The sequence below is a fragment of the Electrophorus electricus genome, chromosome 12 (assembly GCF_041902795.1).
Source record: "Electrophorus electricus isolate QZ-2024a chromosome 12, ASM4190279v1, whole genome shotgun sequence".
NCBI classification, from domain to species: domain Eukaryota; kingdom Metazoa; phylum Chordata; class Actinopteri; order Gymnotiformes; family Gymnotidae; genus Electrophorus; species Electrophorus electricus.
The window spans coordinates 10,452,831-10,470,000 of NC_137508.1; the positions used below are offsets into that span (position 1 = coordinate 10,452,831).

The following is a 17,170-nucleotide window of genomic DNA, read 5'->3' on the forward strand; positions in this document are numbered from 1 at the left end:
GACAAGTATTTGGTCTTGTGATGTTAACAGGAGACAGAATTCCTCCCCCCGATCATGACCACAGACCCTGTGATCGCCACACTCTGACCTTTCACCTTACCAAATAGGTCTGCTCTAGCCAGAGCCAATCATAATGGATTTTAGGATCAAGCGCAGGAGTCTGTCTGCTATGTCTAAGCTGGTGGATAAACAGTGCATCCTCACTGGCAGATTGGACCATTATCATTCTAACACTGGAGACGCATTGTATAGCCTCATCTTTCCTTCAGTCAAAATCAAACAAGAACAACCAAAGTAAATGTAATCTGTAGGTTTTATTGTCTGTTATTCATGAGGTGATTGTTTCATGGCAACTATGTAAGACTATATTAATGATACATCTGTTTGCAGTTTTTGAGCATGTAGTCACAAAAGAGTGAAGGGAGTGAAGGAAGTAGTTACAATTGAAAACCATATCACTACTCGTTTCAGTATAACCAGTCACTAGGCTGGCTGGAGGATGAGGCTACACAGGGGTATGTCAACGGCAAAGGTACCGCATGACTACTGTGTCACATGATGTTTTCTAGCATAAAATGAAACAATTAACATTTGTTGTATCTGAGCATATGTTGTGTGGGTTTAAGTTTAAGCATCACAGGGCAAAATGATATGCCAATTAATAAAATAATAGCTAAAATAAAATGAGACTGTAGCAGTTTTAAAATCCATCAAAATAAATTATTAAATTGAATTGTGTTACAAATAGGAGAAGGTTATACATTTTTAACAGTGTTATTATACACTCAAGAAGCCTGAATCGCAAACAATCCCTTTTTTGTTGGAGTCCTCAAATCTCTCTCACAGTGTGAGAGTCAGCCTGAGGGGGGCGACACGCACCTATTATAATATTTGGCACTACAAACTGCCTACAGACCTTTCTGACAAATGAGCTATGTCAGTGAAACTGTCTGTTACAGTTTGCTGAATTCGCGACATAGTAACGAGTTTCAGTCCGTATGCTGTATACAGTTTGAGTACTGCCATTTGAATCTGCCAAATACAGAAAAGTGATAACATATGTTTTACAAAAGAGGTCCAGAAAAAACCTTCATCGAGATTTAAGGATAAAAGTAAATTTGATGCTAATTATGATTAGGATGATTTTTATATATATATATATATATATATATATATATATATATATATATATATATATATATATATATATGTCTCTCTCTCTCTCTCTCTGTGTGTGTGTGTGTGTGTGTATGTGTGACCTTGCTAAAAAAGAGAAAACCAAAATGCATAACCTAATGTAAGGAAGCAATGAATATGCACTCATAAGCAATGAAACAAATGACTGTAACTGAATGAGCTGTAGCATACTTCCTTCTCACTTCCCTCTCTCAGACGTTTGCGACTAGAGAAGGAAAATAATGCCTTTAGCACATGATGTCCTACATAGTACCTGCTCCTCTCAAAAGGGCCCAACAATACTAGGCTATGTAATATAATATAATATAATATAATATAATATAATATAATATAATATAATATAATATAATATAATATAATATAATATAATATAATATAATATAATAAAACAATGTTTATTTGCCAGTTTCATGTCACACCATAGATTGTAATAGGCTGCTTAAAAAGCCTTAGATAATAATTTTAACTGAATCCACTCGACATTATTTTAATCGGAATTCACATTGAAATTTTAAATCAAAAATTAACTTAATACCTCTTTGTTTGTCATTCATAGGGATAATGAGATGCTCCATAAAGTCCGTTATTGAAAGCTTAAGGGGGTGGTGTGGGTTTTGATGGGGGGGCCTATTTTATCGGGTGATTGACGTGAGAGGTTGCCAGGCCACTGCTTGTTCCCACAAATGGCTTCCGCGCGCAGTTTAGCGGATAATTAAAATCTAAATCGAGTTAAACCGTTCAAAGAGAATTTCGCGGGCCCAAGCACGTAAATCGACACCACCAATAAGCCCTGAAACAGAGAGACGCGCAGCATGTGGTCAGCTGCGTCAAACAAATGTGCGCTGGCACAGAGCAATTATGGCCCTTGCGATACGGCTCGCGAAGCTAGGATTCAGTAGGGCGCGGCCGTGAGGCGTGTCTGTAATCTGGGAGCTGTTTTTACAAGGTAAAATCCGTCTACTAACAAAGGGAAAGCGCAGCACGATATCAGGCGTCTTAATTTAGGTTTTCCTCTCACCAGTCAGTGAGAGGACAAAAAAACCTGTATTCCCGTAATATATGTGCGTAGTGTAACCTATAGCAAAGTAGCCTACCTGAATTTGTATTCTACATACGTTATAAATGGACTGGCTATTTAAGACTCTTTATGTGACAAACACCATTTATACACCACAGTAAAACCCCAAATTCACAGACATACCTTAATGTACACAAACGCAGGTCACTTTGGAAATAGCCTAAGGAAGAACAACCAACCAACCAATAATCAGAATAAACAAACGAATGAATTAATGAATTCATGAATGAAGAAGTAGGTGCTGTGCTGTAGGCTTGGTGTGTTGTCACATTTTTACAAACTAATCATTGACCTGACCATTTTAAAACATGATTCCAAGAAATTATAGAAGTAAATTGGTTTTATGTGGGGCTGTCCAGAGGAGGACTGCTTCCTTTCTGAATAACCCTTCTGAGTCTTGAATTGAACTGAATTATGTGCAAGTGGTTCACCTTCCAGTTTTAATAAAATATGTATTGCTGAGGAATTTGTTGAAAACTCATTGAAAAGCAGTATTCTCCCATTCTCATTCAACACTGGAAGTTACTTAGCATATAGCCTACAGGCAGTGTAATGAAACCTTTAAATATTTAACGTTAAAGTAACTAAAAAACATAAAGAATTTGAGGCTACTATTACAGACACAGTTACACTGGACTGAATGCCATTACCAGTATCAGCTATATCAGAAGTGCTTACAATCAGCACTTTGATATGTGAGTTTTCAAAGTAACACGAGGCAACCAACAGAGTTCTTTAGAAGTCAAACTCAACGCTCAAGATGGAGAAGCATCAGTCACAATATTTAATAAGGTAGTGGGTTTTTTTTAAACTTTAAAAGCTTAATGCCAAAGATAGACTGACCACATTAGTGGTGTTGGACAAGTGGTCACATTCAATCACATATGTTTGAGCTTCACCAAAACCTACAGCCACCCCCTCAAAAAAAACAAAAGGCAAAATCATCACAGAACCCAACCAGCACATCTGTGAGGGAGGATCAATAAAATAATGAAATGCATTTATATAAGCATAAACAAAAGCATTACAAAGCCGAAGCTGCTGTTAATAAACTGTTTGTAACTAAGACAAATATACAAAAAGAACAAAACCTGGAGCACACAACCTGGACACCTGAATAGAATAAAATTGCATGATTTGGTCATTTTCTTTTCTTCTTTCATCCAAACACGTCTGTGTCTGTGCACAGGCATGTTTGTGTACAGGCGTGTTGTGTACAGGCATGTTTGTGTACAGGCGTGTCTGTGTACAGGCATGTTTGTGTACAGGCGTGTCTGTGTACAGACGTGTTTGTGTACAGACGTGTTTGTGTACAGGAATGGCTGTGTACAGGCATGTTTGTGTACAGACATGTTTGTATACAGGCATGTTTGTGTACAGGCATGTTTGTGCACAGGCATGTTTGTGTACAGACGTGTTTGTGAACAGGCATGTTTGTGTACAAACGTGTTTGTGTACAGACGTGTCTGTATCTGTGTACAGATATGTCTGTGTTTGTGTGCAATCCATGTTTATGCCAAAGGAGGCCTTCAACCTATATCTTTTGCTAGCTCTTAAACACAGTGGTGGATCCATAATGGTATGGTCAGCCATCTTGTAGGACTCAATGTGCTGCATGGCTGTATAATAGCCATTATACAGAACCAGGGGCATCATATGACAAACACTCTTCCCATATCCCAGGACAATGCTGATGATGTACACAGTGCTAAGCAAATCCAAGAGTGGTTTCATGAACACCAGGAGGAATGACATACATGGCCTCTTCAGTAATCAGATCCAGAAAACCTATATTTAACATTTTGGGGCACACACAACCCCCAAACAAACCAAAACAAACAAATAAACAAACAAACCAAAACAAGAACACATTTTCCTTAAAGAATGGTCCAGTATCATACTGCACAGTTTGGGACTTGTATGAAAAGCATTTCAAGAATCATTGAAGCTGTTATGAAGCTGAATATATTCTTTATTTGAAATGTATTCAATGCTTCCCTTATTTTGTCCTATCCCTTTATGTGTGTGTGCTTGAATGACAGGAATCATATTAGTGACAGCTGTTCAAAGATGAGTGAATAAGAACTGATTAGGTCAGGTTATGTGTATGAGTTTTTGTGCAAGAGCAAGAGTGTGAAATTTCATTAAGTAGTGCTGCACTATGGTTCTGATCCCTGATTAGGGATCTAATTACCCAGTTTAGACTGTAAGTGGTCTAGTTCCACTTTGATGCTGGAACTGAATCCTGCCTGGATTAGAGTATGTATATGAGTGAATGAATGTTCTGTGTAGTGCAATCTGCCCGGGTTGTCTATATTTCTCTTAGTTCAAATAATGTGCTTATAAATGACAGCTTCCACCTGCTGCCTGTCCTTTGGAATTTACAGAGTACATTGGATGGTTTTGAGTAGAATGCACATGAAGGACTGCACTGCAAGTATATTTCCTGATGAAACATGAGTATAAAACAAGTAATGGACATGTGACTGCATGGGTTATTGAATGACGGATGGATAAGTAAGTAAGTAAGTAAGAGAGAGAGAGAGAGAGAGAGAGAGAGTATGTGCTTCACTCAGGATTTAAATAGAGATGATTATGTATCAGCTGTAGCCATTGTCCTCAGCTCCTGATATGGATCAGAGATAATGAGTGGCTGATGAGAAAAGACAGACATCTACTCTCTAAGAATAGCTTCTGTTAATTGGGATGAAATTAAGGGGACTCATTGGAGATTCATTGGGGACCCAATTCATTTTCTTTTTCTTAATTTAAGACCATTATAGAGTCAAAAAGAGTGACTGAGATTAACCTAAGGACATTGCTGTTGCCTCTGTATATATTTTCTGACCCTTCTACTTGCTATAATACTGCAGGATGTGCCATATCAAAACTTTAAAATAAATTTCTTTATTTTCAAAATTGTTACATTTTTATTTTTCTTCCATGCAAATTCGGCTGTATGCTAAAAAAAAAAACACTCTTGTAAAATTTCAGTTTCGTCTGTGAGTTCCAGTAATTTCTCTGTCACTTCTTCCATGAACACTTCAAAAGCTTTGTATCCAAAACACGCTATGTAAGTAAGAAAGAAATCCTATTATCACTTAAAGGGCTCTATATCTTTTACTGATATTGATGAAGATAAGGGCAAACTCAACATCTGTATGATAATGATGCATATTCAATACATGATATACTCTGCTCGAGATAAAGAAGAAATTTTCTAGAATTATTTAGAGTGAATTATAGTTTATTTACTTCTAAGTAATTAAGTTATTGTACGTGATATTGCCTTGTCATATGTTTCAGCTGAGCTGCAGACTGGAAAAATCATCTATGTAAAATATTAATGTATGTATTTAGAGGCAGTGAACGCGTCTGCAACATTATGTCATCACCCGGCAGAAGAATTCTCGTATAAGACGTCGCCACTAGTTACGGGTCTTCTAAGAATTTAGGAAATGCCAGGTATAATAAGGATAAAAGGACAACAAAATAAAAGTTTTAATGCTCCGTGATAAGGAAAAGGTTTGAGTTGAACTGTAGACAAGTGATTTAAAGTATTCTAAATATTTTAGATTATCGCTAGAAAACTACAATCCGATGCAACACGCTTTTAGGCACTTCCTTGTCCTGTGGAGAGGATGAAATCGTGACGTCGGCGGATTGGTTTGGTGGTAACAGCGCCACGAAGGAAACCTTCGACCGACCTGAAGAACGAACGCGGAGACGCCGGGAGAGCACAGTTCATTCACTTGATACTGCGTTGTAGCAGGCTAAAATAGCGACAACAGCCAGTGACGATTGATGAAAATGCTTTGCTAGGAATCACAGGTTTAGGCTGGTGATAAACTCTGCAGCGCCGCACTAGGGGGTTCACATAGCTCCGACAGACTATCCCCGCCGCTGTCCATTCGCCGTCTATGTCTCCGAGTTTCAAGCGTGCGTGGCCATGTCCTCGGTGAACAAGAATGAGGAGCAGAGATGGGTGCCAACTCACGTGCAGGTATTAGTAGTACGGGCTCGTGGGTTACGCGCCAAAGGCAAACATGGCACGAGCGATGTATACACCCTTATCCAAGTGGGCAAGGAGAAATACTCCACGTGCGTTATGGAGAAAACCACAGAGCCGGAATGGGGAGAGGAATGCTCGTTCGAGCTGTTGCCGGGAATCCTGGAGGAAGGAGGCCGCGATGTATGTCCTCCAGGGAACTGTGATTTGACCCTCACCGTGATGCATCGAGCTCTTATCGGGCTAGATGTGTTCCTGGGCCAGGCCGTTATACCGTTGGATAAGGCATTCAACGACAGGACATGCATGAAAAACGAGTAGGTTTGTCATTTCATTAGTTATTTGCTTTGCTTATTAACGGTAGTGTCAATGCCCCGAGCTCTTGCACAGAATCACAGGAATCGTGAAGGGTTGTCGTAAGAGCAAGTCATGATTAGCAATCTAGCCATCGCGTTCGCTGGGTTTCTGATCTGTGAGCACTCTTCGTGTGGGATCTCTTAGCGCTTGCTGGGAGTGCTGCAATCCACTCTTCCGCAGTCACGCCCTCCTCGTTTCAGCTTGCTATAGAGAATTGTTAAAGGAGGACACTGACACTGAGTGCGTGGTGTATATATGTATATAACCATTTGCTTTCAAGTGAATACAAATCTGCCTCAAGGTCATAGCGTAAATAGCAGAGTGTGGAGTGACGCCAAAATTTCTCGTTGCAGCTGTGAAGATGACAGGCAACCTATTTTTCCAGATCTTATTTTCCACGGGTTCTGATTTTGGATTATATAATAATGTATATGCAGGGATAAAACAATTCTCATCTGGCTTCTTCATAATCTTCATAATGCTGCTGTATTCAGCTCAGTCCACAATCATACTTGCTTTCTAAATCACAGGCCTTCAGCTCTGTTGATAAACAGCTTTAAATAAGTAGTGTTGGGCTGCTTATAAATCCTAATTTAGTTCTGTGTGTGATTAAGTTTGACCCTTTTAACATTTTTGATGTCTCTTCATATTCACTGACCTGCATGATGTGCAGTGTTAACAACCTACCGAGAACACGTACAGGGTTTGGCTAATTTGCTGATTGGTTGTACTGAACATTTCATATACATCTTGTTTTTTTATTTTTTATTTTTTTATATAGATACTGCAGTGTTGGCTTTTGCAAAAGATGGCAGCAACTTGGTTGACAGAATGCTTGAATCTGGTGCTTCTGAGTCATATTTGTTCTTGTTCAACTGTTTCAGCCTGTCATTTAGCTAATAATGAATGTTTGTATGTGAACATCTCCAGTGAAAGCCTGCTTTTGTTGTATCTAGCCTGGAAAAGAACAATATCTCTAACAAGAGTTCTCAAAGTTTTTTCTTATGTTATGATGAATAGTTTTGCTATAAGCTTTATTTTAGCAGCATAAGAGCAAAGGGTGTTATGGTTTCTTTGTTTGATTTCCATTGAATTGAACCTGTAACACTTTAGACCACAACATGTGCTAAAACAGTAAACTGTAATTTTTTTTTAAAAACCTGGTTAGCAGTGAACTATATCCACCAGATCAACTTTATATCAAATGACAGATGTTTCCATTGTTTGCTCTGTGAACAAACTGTCCATTACAGATGTTCTCAAATGTTCTGATGAATCATAAACTTGTCAAATAGACTAAAATCATGTAACCATTCTTTAACACTCACAGCATAAGCATTATGTAATAACAATGTTTTCACAAACACAGAATATGGAAATGTGATATTGCAATGTAATATTTTATGTTCGTGTAATATTTGGTACCTGTTGGCTACTGTCATATTGTGTGAGCAGATGTGTTTGCAGCCAGTGGTCAAACACAGGTGTGTTTGGTGAGTGTCTTGCTAGCTCAGAATAGATCAGGTAAATTCTCCTTGGCATTTACATCCCAGTTAAAAATAATTTTCAGTTAGTGAGTTGTACAGAGCTGAATTAAATACACACATTAAATGTGTGTGCGTTTGTGCATGAATATGACTGCCTATGTGGCAGGGATGAGTATAATTACTGAGACAAATGTTCATCCTGCCCACTTCCTTTGTATATCCAGGAAACAGGAAATCAGTTTGGTTGGTGACTGTCACAGCTGTGTAAACATATTTTTGTATTGATGCTGACTTTTAAAACCTAATTGCTGACCTTATTACTTTTGAAAGGGCAAAAATACAACCTTGTAGAACATCAGGACTCAGAAATGTGATGTTGCAATGTTCTAGAGTTGAATGCTTCTCAGTCTGGATTTATGCAGTAGCCAAGGAGAAAATACAATAGGTCATGGTCAACCTTTTAGTCACAATAGCTCCGTGATTGGAGCAGATGAAGGTGGGAGCAGGTCTGCTCACTTGTCAGCTGTATATGGTAATTTGTTTTATCATGTTATTTATTTTTGTTGCCCTGTTTTCACTCTGCATGACTCACTGTTAGAGATTGCTTAATTTTTGAATTGTATTGGCATTTCTTCTTCTTGTGAAGATGTAGATGGGGTCCAGAGGCCACAGATGACTATTTCTGACGGTATGCAAGACATTTTATTCTGGCATCTTAAATAGGTAGAGTAGCAACTAACTATTTGCACTAATATGAATATCTTGGATTGTTTGTTTTTTTTTTTTTTATTATTTTTTTGTTGTTGTCCAGGCTGTTGTGGGGGTGGAGGACAGTATTTGTCGTCTTTCTCGCGTTCACACTTGTTTCAGAAGGCAGGCCTATTTTAGTGAGTCATAGCCATGTTGTTTCTTAGAAAAAAGGTCAAAAGGTCTAACCACACTGCATGGAATGGTGTGGCTTAACTTTGAAGTGGAAATAAAGTGAATATTATTAAACACACAGCAGCACACAGTAAATCAGAAACAGACATGGGGGATGGAGAGGCAATCACAGTGAGAGCCCCTGTCTCACCCTTTCATTTTTATCTGCTACTCTGTGTGTTGTTCAGCATTTACTTCAAGTATATGTGAAATCCTGCCAGTCCTGTGCATCACTAAGATTGCCGTTCTTCAATGCTTGTTGGGCCTTTCCTTGCATTGGCTGCTAATGTTCTTGTGCTATGAATTGTCTGCAGCACATTTTTATCTGTATGTAAAATTTGGACTTCTTTCCCTCATCATAATTAACCAGAAAAAAATGCATATGCTGACCCCACTCATGTTATCCTAATACTTATCTCTATAAGTTCATATTTAAGTTTAATCCCTATAGACAAGACAACATAAATATTTTGTGCAGTGACACTCATCGTTGCCTTTGCAATGATTCGGCTTGCTTTGGTGTTTCAGCTCACTTCTCAGGGGTAAAGGATATCTCATCCACTGGCTGAGAAATTGTATTGATGCCTTCAAGGACCATCATTAAAAATAACATTAAAATCTTATGTATTACCCTTACAAAATCTTAGCATGTTTTAAACATATATAGGACAAAGGGTGCACAATCCCGTCAAGCAAGTAACTATATTTGTCTTTTCATGGGCTTATATTTTGCCTTTAAGGCTGAAAAGAAAACCATGATATCTTGCTTTGTTTTGTTAGCTTCTGTTGACGTGTTACAATGGAATTTTTCCTCTATTCTGAGCCTGTTTTAATACCGAACGGAGAACATGTATATCTGCCAAATATGTACCCCCAACCCTATTTATGCCTATAGGTCTTTGGGTGGGTAATGTTTGGAGGTCTTTGATATCCTCACAGGTGTGGTGGGGTGAATGGGTGTGTATTTTAAGTCTTTACCTTTGACGACCAAAACCTTTGTCCTTTGTGTGTGCACATTGTGTCAGTGAAGGAAATTACAGAAAAAAAGCTGGAGTAACATCACTTGACTGCTAAATCTGACATGAGATAAATGAGTCAGTGAGGACAACTGAAGAGCAAAGAGAAAAAGCCACACTATTCTTCAGGAAGTAGAAGGTACACTAGTAGGTAATAATACACTTGCTAATTACTTTTTATGTACAGTCATGGGCTTCCTTCAAGTCATAATAATGACAGGCTTAAGAAACATCACAGATTTTATATTGCTATATCATTACTGAAAAAATTATGTAAACAGTCATTGTGTGTGAACGTCTATGATAATAATCTCTGGGATAAAATGATTTATTAAAAGAATTGGGGCCCCAGGCAGATAGTTTACAAATGAAGGAAATCTGGCTAAATACTATTCTTAAAAGTGGGATTTCTACAAAGATCAGCACAAGGGCATACCTTAGAACCCTTAAACAAATGACAGAGAATGTAGGGGAGGATCTGCAACCCTCACTTGTACTTAATAACATCTGTATGAGTTTACTACAAGAAAAACATTTCTGCCTCAGGAGAGGGACATGTCAGGATAAAAGACTTACCCTGTTTGCAACAGAATATGGGGCTAAGACAACAATAAATTGGCTCAGATGTATTTTAGAATGGGTATTTCCCGACTGCGGTCACATTACAATGTTATGGTGTGAGCTGAAGCAGATAATTCCATGATATTCATGCAAATCATCACAAAAACAAGCATGATCAGAAACAGTTTTGTGTAGAACAATGGGCCAAAATACCTCCCAAGCATTAGGCAGGACAGACTAGCTTCTGCAGAAAGTATTATGTAACACTAATTACCAAATATAAGCTTTTTCATTCTGTAAGCAATTGCATTCTATTTGGAACCTCGGTGCTGACTCCTGTTACCTAGAGAACTCCACTGTAAGCATAATCAGTCGTTAGTCTTTAGCTTCAGGTGCCGCCAAGATGGTGCCAGTGTGTTTGTTGGCATGCCGTTGGGTCTTATCTGCTCAACTGCTCCCTGTCTTGTGGATTTGTGGGTATTTTAGGGTTAGGTTACCTGTCTCGTGTATTTGTGTTTTTGCTAGTTTGCTCTTACAGTGTATTCTTTGGATACTAGAACACAGTGCTGGAGTTTCAGTTTTTTGGTCCTCTCTAATGTGACATCAATCTATATGAAGTCTTTTCTTTTAAATGACACTTTATGGCTCACAAGCTGGATTTTGTATTTCTAACAGAAACGTGGTTGCATGTTGATAGTACAAGTACAATCTCAGGATTATGTTCTATTCGCTGTAGCTTCTTTACTCTCAGCAGACTCCCAGACAAGGTTGAGGGGTTGCAGTCATTTTTGGAATTAATACAAATGCTTTGCTCTTGCTGTTGAAAGGTTTTTTGGCTTTGGATTATTTTAAAACTGGAATCTGTGTATTTGGTCCTGTGTCCTTATCTACGCATAAATCAAACCATATTATTAAAGAAATTTCTGACTTTGTAATCTATATCTGTAATTGTTGATAGAATTTCGATTCTATCTGATTTTTAATATTCACATTTGTAGTCTTGATAAGCCTGTGGTCAGTGAGTTTAACCAATTATTGGAGTCTCTTTTTGGTTGGATTTATAGTAAACAATGCTGAAATCAAATAAACAACATTTCTAGATCAATCTGTTATCTTTAGTTTATTTCTAGCTACGCAATATGTGCCTATTAAAATGTCAGAACACTTCACTCAGTCTCTTAGCACCTCTTCATCCACCCAGTTTGCAGCTGTTTATAGAAATGCTTTCCAAATCTCAGTATAACTTCTGCTCATCAGTTAGGCATTGAGGAGGTAGGTTCTTATATGGAAAAAATAATTAATGCATTTGTTGCATCTTGACTGGATTGCTGTAATTTGCTATATCTTGCGGTCAATTAAATATCTCTTGTTCATTTACAGCTAGGTCCAAATGCTGCATCCTGATTATTAACTAAATACAGTAAAAAGAGATCACATTACTCCAGTTGAAGCATATTTTAATTGGCTCTCGGTTCATTACAGACTTAAGTATAAAAGTGATTTTTGTTTTTAAAGCAGTACATGGCCTTGCTCCTGAATGGACAAGAGAGCATATGGACATGCTCTCTTGGTATGCTCTTCTTCAAGATTGTTAAGGTCGTCTTCTCAATTATGCATGACTCTCGTGGTCTGTGCTTAGACTAAAATGAGATCATGCTTTTGCTCTTGCTAGGCCAAGGTTTTGAAACAGCCAACTAGAACAGCCAATAGCCAATAGATGTCCGACAGGCATCCTTAGTGAATTTTTAAATCCAAGCTCAAAGCACATTTTTCCCAATTGGCTTTTATTAAATGTTGAATTAATTGGTATGGTATGCAGTTTTATGTGTAAATGAGACTGATTTCATGGAGTCTCATGACTTCATCGTTGGAATTTTTTCTTACCATCAATTGTAAAGCATATTGGTTCCAAGTGTGCCATATAAATAGAATTTCCCTTACCATCGTTACCATGTCTGTCCGACCATTTATCTTGGTCCATCATGATCTATAGAGTTATACATAGAGTTATACATAGTACCCATTAATAAACTTTACAGTATTACTGTCTGTTTACAGTATTACTGTCTCTCCTGGCTCCACATAATTACTGTCTCTCCAAATTAACATTCCCTGAGTCACCCACCTTGTATCTACTGTGAGGGGGTCCATGCCTTTGTTATGGACTTTATACCATTTATTTTAGTAGATGAATTGCGTGGTGTGAATTGTGCACCATTCCTTTTGTATTGTAGACAGGAAACCTCTGCTTGCCTATAAATTTAGACAGTGTGAAACACCACTCAAGAGGTATAATGAGTCAGTGTAACTATTGGTACCATAGTCTGCCCTAATTTTTCAAGACTGAGCTATTGCATATAATCCAACTGGTTTGGATTATATGCATGAGCCTTTAGTGACCAACTAAATGGCCACCTCTAGCAAGCTCACCGTCTTGTGTTTCCATCACACAACTTGCGAATCTGCTCCCATTTACAAAAAAAAATGAAACGGTAACATGCTCCCTCTTTGTGAGTCTGTGTGTCATTTATTGATATGACAGCTGCAACTTCAGTAGTCTAGATGTAGGCTTGTATGTAGCTATGTCATGCCATGTGTTTTCTAAGTCTGTATTTAATGCAATAGACTTGTAACAAATTGGCATACAACTGAAGTATTTATGTATTAACTAGAATTTAAATGTAAGACATGTTCAACACTACAATCCAGTGGATCAGAACTGTGAACTTTAGAGCTGAAGCTATAAATTTGCAAAATGGTATCCTGTCCTCAACAGGCACCAACTTCAGTCTATTCAGCCATAACCACTCTAGGATACACTTGGGAAGTGAACCAAAGTGTTGTCACAGTTATTTGAAGGTTTATGCAATGCATTGTATATTGTCATATTGTATATGTATATTAATGTATATTATTATTTCACATCATTACTCTGTATAAAGTCATCCTCCACCACAGATTCTCACTATACATGGGCCATAAGCAAAGACATTATAACAACCCATATCTACAGGTATTACCCAACCTGCAGTTTGTTCTGCTATCCTTTCTATTCTGCAAATCTGGTACTATAATTCTTGACCTCACAAAGTCCTGCACTCGAGGCCCTGACCTCACATACTTTTAAAGGTCTTACCACATTGCAACCATGGCTGTACTCTCATAGACAACCCATGTGACCAAATACAACTGTAGTTGGAAGTTAATTCTAACTACACTGTTAATAATTTAACCGCAGAATAGTCACTGCAGAAATTGCAAACCTTTAAAATTAACCAAACTTCTCTGTCATTCATACAGCAAAAACCCCAGCATAACTGGTAATCCAAGATGAGCTATTACTGCATTTACAAGGGAGTCAAAACCACCTGTGTCACTTTGTCTAACTAGCTATTGGTCAGTTTTGGCTGGAAAATGTCTGACTTCAAAATTCAAATATTTATCCAAAAAAAAAAAAGTTTTTAAAAATTGATGTGAAGTCTATGTCTAACCCTTACCTCGAAAGATGGGTGGTGCAAACTCAGAATGTACTCAATCTTTAATCTGACTTCACTCCTTGTTCCAAAGAGTGATATTCTTACTGCTGCTGGCTTGCCAACCTATTAAAACACAACTCTCATAGGTTGCATAGGAACATCACAGTAAACATAAACAGATTCATGCATTAAATATTTTATTTGCTGATGTGACAACCCAATGAAGAGCACAGCTCATATATGTTAGGCATGAGGTCATCTATCTTCTCCTCACTAACCACTGACATCCAACTTTGATAGACTAAACTGTGACAGAAGGTGTGAACTGCATCTAGGACAAGGAGCTACAGGTGCTAATGGGCTCCAAATAGTTGATGGCATTAGAAATAGGTCAGATTTGAACACAATAGGGAAAACTTTAACAATAGTCATTATAGATAAGGCACTGTAAAATGTGTGATTTTTGTTAAATAAGATTGGTTTTATTTGTGACTGTGACAAATGATGATCACATTTTAGTAGCCATTTTTAGATAAATTAAATTAATATTTCCAAAGGGTTTATGAATACTCATAGATTCAGTTGCATCCCCCCCCCCATTGTAACTGTTAGACATGAGCAAACATGAATTCATATGTAGTTAAACTACAATTCCCAGTGTGCTCTTCATTTGGTGCAACAGCTCTGTTACCATAGCAATATGACAATGTGGGAATAAAGATCTAGGACATTCGTCCTACACACACACCCCTGTGGCTGTGTGTAAGAGTTTATATAAAAAGGTGACACACAAACATTTTTTGTTGTTATAGAATATATATATATATATATATATATATATATATATATATATATATATATATAATATATAATATATATATATATATATATATATATATATATATATATATATATATATATATATATATAAAACTTAAGATGACACATGCATGATTGTATATTGATATTACTGATGGACAGAAAGCTTTAATAGTTTGTATGTATTTGAGTTTGTGTGCCTGTGTGTTCTGCATGCTCATGCATACATATGTGCATATATGTACATAGCTGAAAAAAGACAATCCTGTACTTTCACCGTGAAATTTTATACAAGAAATATTGGTAAAGAAGTTGCCTGAGAAAAATGGATGGAGTGTGTATGTCTAGATGTTTGTCCAGTAACTAACAAATAAATGTTTTGTAAAAGATGGAAGGAGCATGATGTTGTGAGATTGGTTAAAAGATCATCTGCCTGGCCACATCACTAAAACAAAGTGATACAGGAAGTAATCCAGGAGGGAGATGTAGCAGAAGTATAATACCACAATGCTTGAAGTCATTGTCAGGATATGCAAGATGTATGATTAGTATTTACCTCTTCTTGGTAATACATTTTCAAAATTCAGCAATGATGTTTTGCAGGTACATACCTGCAAAACTGCCTCTACCAATTTAAGTTCCAACATTTTTTATTATTCAGTGGTTGAAGAAACAAAATAACAAGGAACAGGGGTGGGAATGTTCCATTTATGAGTCTAGTTACAATGATTCTGGAATAACAGGACTGTAGACTGTGGACTCTGGCCCTGTCCAGAACTGTAGAGGGACCTATTCATAACAACCTGTCCTGCTCTAGTTTAGCAAGTGATATGAGCAAGCTAACTAGCAGAAATATATGGTCTTTAGCCAGCAAATTAACATTACCGAAAACAGGCACTACACTACCCAGCTCAGCCAACTATATATCTTAAAAACTACCAAGTAGTGTGTATACTGTTATAAAACTAATTCATTGGTCTAATGATCCCCAGCCAACTTGATGACATTAGCTAGCTAATGCTATCTTAAATAGGAATTGCTCTAGCTAGTTAGCTAAATTATTTAGCTAAGCAGGCTAGAAAGATATGCCACCACTGGGAGTTAAATTAAATAAATGATAAATAGATTCAATATTTTCAGTGAAATTGTATTTTGCTTAATATGCTTTTAGTGACTAGTGAAGCCACATTGCTTTGACTCTGGAAAAGGTTAGTTAGCTATACATAAAAGTAGCTACTAAGTAAACTACTTTGGGATCAAGAGTACTTAATTGGATGAATTATATAAATACTCAACTACAATAAATAAAAGTATTTAAAAAAAACTTTTTTGAAATTAAATCAACTTTTGATTTTTGGAGGGTTTTCATCTCGCTAGGGAGTTGGAGGAGTAGGAGTTGCACAGTTTCATGATGTCACATGGCAGTGATTTGGTAAAAAATGTTGATCCAGGAACAACAAAAAGAATGTTAATTCAAGAGCATGTTCTACTTGAAGAAATCACATTCACCTGCATACCGATATCATCATTTACTAGAAAGCACATCGGGGATATTCAATTTTTGTATTTACACAGGTTTGAAGCTTTGGGTCAGTTATTGATGTTGTATTTGTAGGACTTGACTGACTAAAGCTAAATCCAGAATTGCTTAGTTGGCAGTGAAATTTTGAAAAATGAGATGTTGAGCACATCCAAGAATTAGAGAGGAGTCCAGGTGAAATTAACTACCTCAACTATTTGGGTGTGCACTCAACCAGTTGAATTCAATCCACCATCTCCACTCATTACCTTGTTAAATCTGCAATACATCTGGCCATCACTGTAGAGCTCATTGTTACTGGGCTCATAGACATTAACACCTTTGGTAACCAGCTTTCCTTGATGCAGTCTTGTTGAGTTTGCCATGTGCCCAAGTTTAGAGCAGGTTTAACTTTTACCCTACAAAGGTGAGTAATATAGCCAAAAAAGCAATAATCAAACACAAACACATGCTATCGAAATTCAAAAACAACTTTTTTCAATGGGCCATTTCCAATATTGTGTATTTACTTAAAAGTTATGCCGAAATACCTGTTTTCTTTCAGGTAGGTTTTACTTTCCATAATGACCCATAATGACCCATAGAAGCAACACTAGCACTACACTGGTGTGAAACGCATGCATGTGAACCAAAGTTCACACTTCTAAGTAGAAGTGTAAATTCATCTGTCAGTGTTTTAATGAACATTTGTGTATTTAGAGATGTTATT

At 37.2% G+C, this 17,170-nt stretch overlaps 1 protein-coding gene across 5 annotated transcripts in view; it reads left to right on the plus strand.

The window, feature by feature from the left end:
* Positions 1–5,285: 5,285 nt before the first annotated feature.
* Positions 5,286–17,170, plus strand: part of rab11fip5a (RAB11 family interacting protein 5a (class I)) — a 26,297-nt gene continuing 14,412 nt past the window's right edge. The window contains exons 1-2 of one of the 5 annotated variants that reach the window (XM_081724929.1): positions 6,466–6,601; positions 7,423–8,816. Coding sequence is in view for 3 of the 5 variants with exons in the window: in XM_081724928.1 (XP_081581054.1) it covers positions 6,225–6,601 (377 nt within the window). In the remaining 2 variants the exon portion in view is untranslated. Of the gene's footprint in view, positions 6,606–7,422; positions 8,817–17,170 lie in introns of all 5 variants that reach the window. The other 4 variants (XM_081724928.1, XM_027013068.3, XM_027013070.3 and 1 more) reach the window with 4 other exon arrangements.